This window comes from Chiloscyllium plagiosum, chromosome 14, assembly GCF_004010195.1.
Source record: "Chiloscyllium plagiosum isolate BGI_BamShark_2017 chromosome 14, ASM401019v2, whole genome shotgun sequence".
Taxonomy (NCBI): domain Eukaryota; kingdom Metazoa; phylum Chordata; class Chondrichthyes; order Orectolobiformes; family Hemiscylliidae; genus Chiloscyllium; species Chiloscyllium plagiosum.
Window position 1 is genome coordinate 11,737,536 of NC_057723.1, and position 11,316 is coordinate 11,748,851.

Here is an 11,316-nt window from a genome sequence, read left to right on the forward strand (position 1 = left end):
CCTTCCTATCGGAAAGATGTTGTGAAACTTGAAAGGGTTCAGAAAAGATTTACAAGGATGTTGCCAGGGTTGGAGGATTTGAGCAATAGGGAGATGTTTAATAGGTTGGGGCTGTTTTCCCTGGAGTGTCAGAGGCTGAGGGGTGACCTTATAGAGGCTTACAAAATTTTGAGGGGCATGGATAGGATAAATAGACAAAGTCTTTTCCCTGGGCGGGGGGAGTCCAGAACTAGAGGGCATAGGTTTAGGGTGAGAGGGGAAAGATATACAAGAGACCTAAGGGGCAACCTTTTCACGCCGAATGTTATACATGTATGGAATGAGCTGCCAGAGGATGTGGTGGAGGCTGGTAGAATTGTAACATTTAAGAGGCATTTGGATGGGTATATGAATAGGAAGCGTTTGGAGGGATATGGGCCGGATGCTGGCAGGTGGGACTAGATTGGGTTGGGATATCTGGTCGGCATGGACAGGTTGGACAGAAGGATCTGTTTGCATGCTGTACATCTCTATGACTCTATTAATAGATGCCACAAGTATAAGTCAGGCATCAAGCATTCCAATAAGGAATTCAGGAGAAACATTTTTACCCAAAGAGTGATGGGAATGTGAAACTGGGCTGTCAGGTATAGCTGGGGCAAATGGGATGGATACATTTAAGAGGAAGCTAGGTAAATACAGAAGAGAAAACAAATCAAAGAATATGCTGATACAGTAAAAAATAGTGATGGAAGAAAACAGCAGTACAGTCCAATTAGGCTAAATGGCATGCCTCTGCACTCCTTTCAAACATCCCATTGCCTCACACATGCAATGATTCTGGAGAAGTGGAACAATTATTATCTGAGCCAGGAATATTGGCCATGGTACAAGGATTGTGGTGCTCACTTTAAATATTGTTGTGAACGTACAACATCCATCCGATTAGGCAGAAAGGAACTTGGAATATTGTATTATTTTGTCATCTCTAGGACTCCTGCACCTGTCAAGTCTCCTCTCAATCTAACCTCTCTCAGGAGAACAATCTTCTTTAGTCTATCCATGTAACTGAAGTTCTCAATCTTGGAGCCCTTCTTGTAAATATTTTCTGCACCCTCTCTAAAGCCTTCATGTCTTCCCTAAAGTATATTCCTTAACAATATACTTGTAATTCTTTCTATTTAATTCTTTTAATTCATTGTCAATGTGCGGAGGTCTGTGCATGACATCAACTTCTGAAATTAATGCTTTGGCACACTGATCAGCCACACTGTGTGGAACCATGGAGGAACCCAGAGCAGCTGTGCAGCCATGCAGCTCAGAGGGATGTTGGTGCTCAGGTTCAGATATGATACTCCAGTTGAAGCCAAATCTGTGTTTTATAGAGTCACTATAAGTTTCTTGCTTTTGTATTCTACACAGCTATTTATATAGCACAGGAACCCATATATGTTTTCAGCCATTTCATCAAGCTAATCTGTTATTTTTAATGATTGGTAGATATATACTTCCAGGTCTTTTTATTTCTGCACCCCTTTAGGATTGTACTCTTTCTTTAATATTGCATCTCCTCATTCTTCCAATCAAAATGTGTAACTTCAAACCATGTGTCCACCTATTCCACCAATTGTCAACATTTGTGTATTTTTGAAGCCTATTATCATCTTCCTCACTGTTTACAATAAAACAGTGTCAGCTGTAAAATTTTGAAATTGTATCTGTGAACCCAAGTGTAGTTTATCAATATACATATAGACATGAAAAAGCAAGTAGTTCTTGCACTATTCCCTGGGTAGCTGTGCATTTTCTTTATGTCTGAAAAATTGTTCACTGCTACTTTCAGTTTCCTGTCACTCAGCCAACTTCATATTCATTACTGTTACTGTCTTTTTTTATTCCATGGGCTTCAGCTTTTTTGGTATTTTGTCAAATGCCTTTTGATATCACCACATCAAGCCTCTCTGTTACTTTGCCAAAATTTTTATCAGTTTAAATATAGTTTGCCATTAAAGTGTCTATGTTGGTTTTCCTTAATTAATCCAGTCTTGTCCTGGTTAATTTGTACTGGATTATTGTTTCTCTAAATTATCCAGCTATAATTTTTGTGATTAATCTTACAGCCTTTGTAGAACATGTCTAGTAACTTCAAGGGAGTCTTGTGGAATAGTGGTAGTGTCCCTGCCTCTGAACTTGATAAGCTGGGTTCAAGTCCTAATTGTCTGAATAATTTGCTTAAAAATATCTATAACAATTTTAATTTTTCCATCTCAGACACTACTCCAGTATTCTAAGAGCATGACCTTCACCTTCTGAGTTTCCTCCTTTAATTTCCTTGCATTGTATTCAGTTGGAAAGACTTATCTACTCTAAAAATAACCTGCCACAGTACTATCTCTTTTCAATTTTTACATCCACTAACTCAATTAGTCCAAATAGTTCCTTCTTTCTTGGTAAATACAGATGCAAAATAGTCAGTTAATACATTGCATGAAATCCTATTTTGATATATATTCATTTATACTGTATTACTAACAATCTGTGTTTAGTGTAACATTCAGGGAATACATACAACTGCTGGTCACAATGTTTGGTTTTGCTTAGTAATATAGGTGAGATTTGTTGTGAGGTTTTCAACAGTTTTCACTCAGAAGAGTTAAAGGGTGACTGAACGTTCCTTTGGAGACATTTGGAGTGCTTGCAAAGTGAACTGTTAAAAGTTGTTCTGTTGAGGAGGCATCTGAAGGTCACTAACTCTTCCCAATTAGGGCTCAGGTAGACATCTCAGGAGCTGTTTGGTGGCCTTGTGCAGTTAAAATTTGGGAGGATCTGAGAGCCAGTAGATGGAGCTGAGTAAGCTCAAAGCACAGAGCAGTTGTACCTGTGATTAAGTCCTGGATTGTAGCTCCCAAAAATCAAGGGAAAGGAAGGCAAACAACAAGAGGGTGAGTGGTTGTTGAGACAGTCCATGACCTTTAGGGGAGGTCTGAAGCTAGGTCTTCAAAAGAGAAGGATTGGAATCCCGTATGTGATTCCTCTTATGGGAGAATCTAGAACCAGGGATGGCTGTTCAAAAGTAAGGATTCACCTATTAAAGCAGAAATTATGCAATTCTTTTCTTTCTCAGACAGTCCTGAGTTTTTAAATTCTGTGTCTCTCTCTGAAAGGGTGATGAAAGCAGAGTTGTTTACTTCTTGCTAGAATCTACTCATTTATGATAAACAGTATTGCTTTTTAAGTACAGAAACCTAGTCCATGTGTTCTGTAACCTGAGTCTAAAAGGACCTGTAAATTGGAGAATTTTGCTTACTTTTATACAACCCAGGATTAGTGGGCTTGATTTTCAGCATACTATGCACTGAGGCAAGTATGCATTGTGTAAATATCCTCGAAGCTTTTACTAACTGCCTTGTAATCTGTGATTCTGCTTGTTCTATGATGACAGTTTTTGTGAAAAGAATCTGTAGAGATATAATAACCAACTAAAGCCAGTTGTTACTGTTTACTGCCTTTTGGACTTTGATTAGATTGGTCTTGATAAGAGGACGAGAACTGTTACGTCGAATTGAATACCCTCAACTCTGCAATGTCACTGGTGGGAAAAGTTGCCTTAATAACTGGAGCAGCTCAAGGACTTGGCAAAGCTTTTGCTGAAATACTGCTGAAAAATGGTGCCAAGGTAACCTGAGGATTTATTGTCTTTTTATTAAAAAGTCCAATGGAATAAATAAGATGTGTAACTGAAGTGATAGCCTGTGCATGACAACCTGTGTGTAACTGTTGTGCATTGGTGAGACTTTTCTCTGCAGTTTGCATTGAGTAACCACAACTCCTGCACAGTTTGCTTTATGACATTTGACCCAGAAGTTAATATGGAAGAATATGACTAACTCCTTTGCCCAGTTTCCTGTCCCCTTCATCTGAAGGTGTTGCATTTGCTATCCATGTCCCCTCACAGTACCTCAGTCTTGCATGAGCTGGACAGTGGGGACTAAGATACCAGAGGTAAAGATACCCTGAGGTAAAGCCTTCACTCAGAGAGCAAGGCTGTCCCATTCAGAGGTTATTCTTTTAGAATCTCTCCTACTCTAAGCATAGAAACATATTTTTTCAATATGCTAATTTGTGTGATATGGACATTGCTGGGAAGTCAGTTTTTATTGTCCTTTCTTAATTTACATCAAAAAATGTTGCTGAGCGTCCTTCTTTAATCCTTTCAGTCCATCCGATGTAAGTACACAGAGTATTGTTAAGAAGGGAGTCAACAAAGAAACAGTACTGTGGTTCCCTGTTTGGATAGTGTGTAGTTTGAGTTGACGGGTAGTGGTATTCCCTTGCACCTTGTGTTGCTTTATATTAGAGGTTGACAGTTTGGGCAATAAAGTGCTGATATCAGGCTATTGCTTGACTAGTCCGTGGGAAAGTTCTCTTAATTTTAGCACAGGTCCATAGATCCTAGTTAGGAGAACTTTGCAGTGTCAGCAAGGTTGGTTCCAAGACCATAAGATATAGGAGCAGAATTAGGCCATTCAGCTCATCAAGTCACCATCCTCTAGCTGAAGAAATTCCTCTTCATCTCAGTTCGAAAAAGTTGTTCCTTCACTGTGCTAGTCTCTCCTGCTCGTGGAAACATCTTCTCCATGTCCTCTCCATCTCGGTCTCTCAGTGAGATTCACCCCCTCATCCTTCTAAACTCTTATCGAGTACAGACCCCAATTGCTCCTCATAAGACAAGCCATTCACTCTGGGATCAATCTTGTGAAGCTCCTCTGGTTCTTTTGCAATACCAGCACATCCATCCTGAGATATGATGCCCAAAGCTGCTCACAATATTCTAAATACTGTCTGACCACAGGACTATACAGCCTCAGCAGTAGATCTGTGCTCTTGTATAGTGCCATCTTGAAATGAATGCTAATATTGAATTTTCCTTCCTGCCAGCTGAACCTACATGTTAACCATAAGAGAATCCTAAATTAGGACTCCTAAGTCCCTTTATGCTTCAGATTTCCAAAGCCTTTCCCCATATAGAAAATAGTCTATTCTTCCGACTGTAGTGCATCACCTCATACATTTAGTACATTGTCTTCCATCTGCCACTCCTTTGCCCACTCTCTGAGCTTGTCCAAGTCCTCCTACAGATTCCCTGTTTCCTCAACTCTATCCGTCCCTCCACCTACATGGGCTAGGTTGATACCCAGATGGCCCATTTTATTCTTCTTATTCCTTATATTAACAATTTGGTCAAACAAAGTGACTTTCTCCATCATTTCAGGGTAAGTTAAGAGTCAACCATATTGCTGTAGGTCGAGAGTCACATATAGCTCTAACCAGTTAAAGACAGTAGATTTTCTGTCCTTGTGATCCTTTCCCCTAAAATATTAAAATCATTGACATGTTAAATATTTCAACAATCTTACTCAATAGATATTGGTTCAAAAACAAATATAGGGAACGCTGGAGAAACTCAGCAGATCTGACAGCATCCGTGGACAGAAAAACAAAATAGGCATGAGGACTGCAGATGCTGGAGATTAGAGCTGAGAGTGTGGTGCTGGAAAGGCACAGCTGGTCCGGCAACATCCGAGAATTAGGAGAGTCGATGTTTCGGGCAAAAGCCCTTCATCAGCAATGAGGCCAGACCCACATTCGTGATGAAGAGCTTTTGCCCGAAACTTCGACTCTCCTCCTCCTCGGATGGTGCCTGACCTGTTGTGCTTTTCCAGCACCACACTCTCGAGCGAAACAAAATACCCTTCTGAGTACTTCTTTGGAACTCTCCACAGATGTTGCCAGACCTGCTGAGTTTCTCCAGCATTCTGTGCATTGCTTTCAGGTTTCTAGCATCCATAGTATTTTACTTTGATCGTGATTTTGGCTTAGCCTCTTTTAAAGCCTGTACCGCAAGGGAAGTCTTATCAGGGTCTGTCCTACAATCTGAAGATCCCAACCCTGGCACAGGAAGCTGTACCTCCCCAAAATGATGTGTATTTTAACATGTGACATAACCCAGCACAACACTCCTACTCCAACACAAGCTAATACCATTACACAAGAAGATAGAGTCATCCCAAAGCATGTTAATTTCCATTTTTAAGCTTTGTAATGCTACTGATTGGCCATGAAACTGTCTGGCAGTAGAGGAGCAAAGCAATCTAAGGGTACTGTACACAAACTACTAACAACAGTGACACAAATTAATAAGGCTATGTATAAGCAAATAAAACACTGGATTCATTTCTGGAAGGAAAAACAGAAAAGTTACGTTTAACTTGCATAGATCTATAGTTAGATCTATGATGTAAGGTGAGTGATTTAGGAGTATTTCAATGCCATTTATTTTTGAGTTTGGATTATGACCTAGCAGCTTGTGCGCTTGGTCTGTATCTATGAAGGGGTTTAATAATTAATTTGTAAGTACGTCTGTAGCCATTGTGCTCTTGTTTTCAAGCACAGTACAAGAGACAGACTTCCTGAAGGGCAGTGGGTTTTGTTTGAATTAGGTGAGATTTACAAGCGAACTGAGTAAACATTTGTGTATCAGGAATAAAAACAGAAATTTCTGGAGAAATTCAACAGGTCAGGCAGCATCTGTGAAAAGAAAGCAGAGTTAACACTTGTGGTCCAGTGACACTTCTTCAGGAATGACAATCACTCAGAAAAAGTAATATATATGCTGAAAAAGCATATTTCTTTCACTGAAACACAAAGACACTAAGCTAACGTAGCAGATTTGGTATTAACAATAAAATGGAAGCTTATTTTATATAAAAGATAATAAAACAGAATAAATCAGACTATTTATATGTAACACAAATTTTTGAAACGTGGAAAAATGCAAACTCATTAATTCCCACAGTACTCAAAGCAGAAAGAATTCCCTTCTCTATCACATGTGGTTCTCAAATAGAAAATCAGACCATTTGAGGACCTTGTAGTCTTCAAGACTAAATATTGAGTTCAACAATTTTAGGACCTGAGCACCTTCCTCCATGTCCTTTCCACATCCCCACACTCCAGGTTCTGTCATCACATGGTTGCTTTCAGCACAGCCAACCCATTTTCACTACTTGTGGTACCCAACTTCAACTTTTCTCATTCCCTATATTTCACAACTGCCTTTTTCTCCCTCTGAGCTCCATCTCCACTGATTGCTTACTCGTTTACACCCACCTCCTCATCCGCACCTTCTTTAGAATGTATACCACCTTTTCCTAGCAACTATCAATTCTGAAGGAGCATCACTGGACCTGAAATGTTAATTCTGCTTTCTCTCCATGTATGCTGTCAGACCTGCTGAGATACTCCAATTTCTGTTTTTGTTTCAGGTTTCCAACATCTATAGTTCTTTGTTTAATTTTAGTTGAGCATGAGGCTTCAGTTTGAATGTTCCAATTTTTTTTGGCTTGGGGGAAAATACCCATAAATAATTATTTTTTCAGTACAGATTTACAAAAAGCTTTGCTAACGCTGGATGTGTAACAGAATTGCTGCTGAAGGAGGCAGATTGTTTAAAACTTTCAAGAAACAGGCCACTGAAGTGAAAAGAGTTTAGTTTGAAAGATCCAAAACAGAAGTGTAGGGTTAAAACCCTGAAAGGATTATTTGAAGATGAGAAAGTATAAGCTCATTTGTATAAAGACTCAAGGAAAATGCTATTAGATTCTTGAGACTGGGCATTGAAACCCAACATTAAACTAAGCCATACAGATGTGATAGAGAAAGGAATTCATTCTGCTTTGAGTACAGTAAAGGTATGCTGTAGGATTAATTAGTTTGCATTTTTCCACGTGGTTCAGAAATTTTGAATTTGTGTTACATGTAAATAGTTTGATTTATTCTTTTTTATTTTCATTTTTTTGGATAATGAACTTCCACTTTAAAATTGAACTGAGCATTAGCTCAGTCTGCTTTTGTTTCAATAAAAGACCATCTCATTAAAGTAAAAGAAAACAATAAAATACGATCCATTTAGCAAGATTAATGTCTGAAGTCTGTCTTTTCCAGTAATGACATCAGGTGAGATCATAACAGATCACAACTATATCGAGGATATAGAAGCACTGGAAATGGAAAACTAATTCACAAAAATGATACCAAAATAGAGAGATTTTCACAATCAGAACAGGCTGAACTAGTTGGAGTTTTTTTTTTCTCAAGTTTGATGGAACTCTGGTTAAGGTCTTTAAGATTATGCAAATGTTCATAACACCATACCATGTAGGAGGAGGAGGAGTAGGTTATATGGCCAAAATGACCTCTTGAGCCTCCTCTGTAATTCTGTCTGATCTAATTTCTGATCTTCTGCCTCAGCTTCTCATTGTTGCTCATTCCCCATATCCTTTGATTTCCAGGGTAGCTTTACAAAGCCTTGTTTTGGAGGAGACAAAAATTAAAATAAAGTGATGATAGTTTTTGGATTTATTAATGACTATCTAGAGCAGAGAAATGCAAGACTTGCAACCATAAGGAGTAGTTAGAGCATTAACATGTTTAAGGGGAAGCTAATTAGCACATGAGAAAGAAAGAAATGGAAGGAGAGCTAGATTGAGATGAGATTAAAATGGTGAACCCAACATCGACCTATAAGGTCAAAATCCGTATTTCTGTGTTGTACCTGTATAGTACCCAATGTACCTCGAAGTAGCTAATCCCATCATACATTGACTAAACATTAACTAACCCTACAGCACCATTTGCTAATTGTTAACTGACTCTGGAACACCATTAATTAACTATTGACTAACCCCATAACTCTGGATAAATTCTGTCTTCCACTCTAAAGCTAACAGGACTTTGATTGCCTCTTTCAGGTCAGCCTTTTAGATATTAGCACTGCAGTTGGCCTTAAAACGAAGACTACGTTCGATGAAGTCTATGGAGCTCAGCAAACAATGTTCATTACTTGTGATGTGACATCTGGCAACCAATTGAAAGGTGTGGGCAGGTTTCATCATTAAACTGATAGTACCCTGAAATCTACAGGGTCCCACTGGCAGAGTACACCAGCAAAGCATTGACAAACTCACTCATACACTGCCCATCCAATAGAAGGTGAAAGGAGTAAGTGCAGTTCAAATTATGGTAGATCTTTCCAACTTGCCAAGAACCATTCTTCCTACTTTGAATTATAATTTGTTCTTGTCAGCGTACAGAAGCACTGTTCACGTGAATCTGTGGAGTCCTTTTAATATGTTGATTGAGTTCAGATTATGCTATTTTCCAGGAGTATTGCCCAGGCTGTTTCGATATTCCTAAACCTTGCAGAACGTGGCAGTCACCCTTCATGTCAAGTTTGTCTAGCCTTCCCCAAACCTGGAATTCTTCCTTCCATCCCACAGCACCAAACAAGGCTGCAGACCCAAAGCTGCATACCTTAGGAAGATGATTGTTGAACAGCCTGGTCTCGTGGATATAAAGTTGTCTTTTTTTAAAAGAGTAATTACACCAAATGCCAAAATTGGCTGCTGGAGCATGCTCAGATGGGGCAGTAATGTCAGCTGGCCATGGCAGGCTTCAGAATTCACCTGCATGCATGCTGCTGACATCACCACATTCAGTGACTGTTGACATCAGCATTAGCGCAGACTAGCCTGCCCTTTATTTCACAGGAATTAGTTTTAAAAGAGACAAATGCTTCCCTGTGCTGACTCAGCTCCTCGCATCAGTTCAGTCTGGCATGAGGCCGAGGGGGAAAAGTGACTATTCCGAAAGAAAGGAAGCCTCAATTAGCAATTTCCAGAATGTCATTTCCTCCTTTGTGAACACAGAATCAAAGTATGTATTTTGTTGGTCAGCAATTTCTTTACTCCCAATGTAATTTCCCCTTTAAAAGAAAACCCAAAAGAGCTGCAGATGTTGTAGATCAGAGACAAAAATAGAAATTGCTGGAAAAGCTCAGCAGGTCTGACAATATCTGTGGAGAGAAATCAGAGTTAACATTTCCAGTTGAGTGACTTCCTCAGAACTAACTTCCCCTGATTCTGACCGTAAGAGACCAACATCTGTCTTCACCAAACTTTTCCTCTTCACATACCTATAGAAACTTTTACAATTAGTTTTTATGTTCCCTGCAAGCTTACTCTTGCACTCTTCAGTAACGGGCACAATCACAGTGTGATTATATTGGCAATCCCATCTTTGTGACAGGCAGCTTTTGCTGCTGTTCCATTGCAGTGTCGTGATGCCACACACTGTAGAGCTGTGTTGCTGCATGCGCTTCTTATTCCACCTGGTGGTGGTGTTCACAAGAAAACACACCTTCTTAATTGATATGTCTCATTGAGTATGAGTAGCATTTATTTGTCATTTCTACCATATGCAACTGATACAGTAAAAACGAAACAGCATTCCTCCACGATCGAGGGTGCTACATGGACAGCACAAACTATACAATTGTACACGGCATACAGTGCATAAGAAATGCAAACTACAGTGCAAGTTACAGTGAAATAGAAGAGTGATAAATAATAGACATTTTTCTAGCCGCAATTCAAAGTCGTGCAAAGAATCTCAGATGGAAAAGAGTCTGGTCATACAGTGTTATGAAGCTGATATATTGGGGGATGAAACTATTGCACAGTCTGGCCGTGAGAGACCGTATCTTCTCTCAGATGGCAGGAGGGAGAAGGGTTTGAGTGAGGGGTGTGTGGTGTCTTCCACAATGCTCTTAGCTTTTGGATGCAGCGTGTGGTGTAAATGTCTGTAATGGCGGGAAGAGAGACCCCAATGATCTTCTCAGCTGTCCTCACTATCCGTTGTAGGGTCTTAGGATCTGAGACGGTGCAATTCATGAATGAGGCAGTGATGCAGCAGCTCAGGGTACCTATGAATATTTACAGAGACTGCCAAGTTAAGGAAAGCATTCACTTTATTAAGGAATATCTTATTGTGGTTTCATGTTACCACAAGTCTGTAAGAGAGGACAAGATCATGTGAAATTACAATGCGTGTTGTGACAATGTATACTTTGTGTCCTGAGCATATCACACAGCCCTTATATAACACTTCTCTTGCAGATGCATTCAAGAAAACTATTGAAAACTTTCTACGGTTGGATATTGTTTGCAACAACGCTGGAATAGCTGATGAAACAAACTGGCAAAGGTGTTTAGATTTAAACTTGGTAAGTATGAGTTCACTGTAGGTACCTACAATACCTGGCAATCAAGTGTGAGGCCCCATGGGAATGAGCAACACAATATGATAAAATTCTTCATCACCGTGGAGAACGATCTAGGTTATTCTTAGACGAGGGTCATGAATAGAGGTGGCTAAAGTGAGGACTGCAGATGCTGGAAATCAGAGTCTCGATTAGAGTGGTGCTGGAAAAGCACAACA

The 11,316-nt window shown here is 39.6% G+C and overlaps 1 protein-coding gene across 6 annotated transcripts in view; it reads left to right on the plus strand.

Annotated features, from left to right (window-relative positions):
• The window catches only part of LOC122556488 (15-hydroxyprostaglandin dehydrogenase [NAD(+)]-like), a 41,520-nt gene that overhangs the window by 3,463 nt on the left and 26,741 nt on the right, over positions 1-11,316 (plus strand). For all 6 annotated transcript variants that reach the window (XR_006313545.1, XM_043703179.1, XM_043703178.1 and 3 more), the window contains exons 2-4: positions 3,504-3,655; positions 8,790-8,913; positions 10,995-11,101. Coding sequence is in view for 5 of the 6 variants with exons in the window: in XM_043703179.1 (XP_043559114.1) it covers positions 3,563-3,655; positions 8,790-8,913; positions 10,995-11,101 (324 nt within the window). In the remaining variant the exon portion in view is untranslated. The remainder of the gene's footprint in view (positions 1-3,503; positions 3,656-8,789; positions 8,914-10,994; positions 11,102-11,316) is intronic.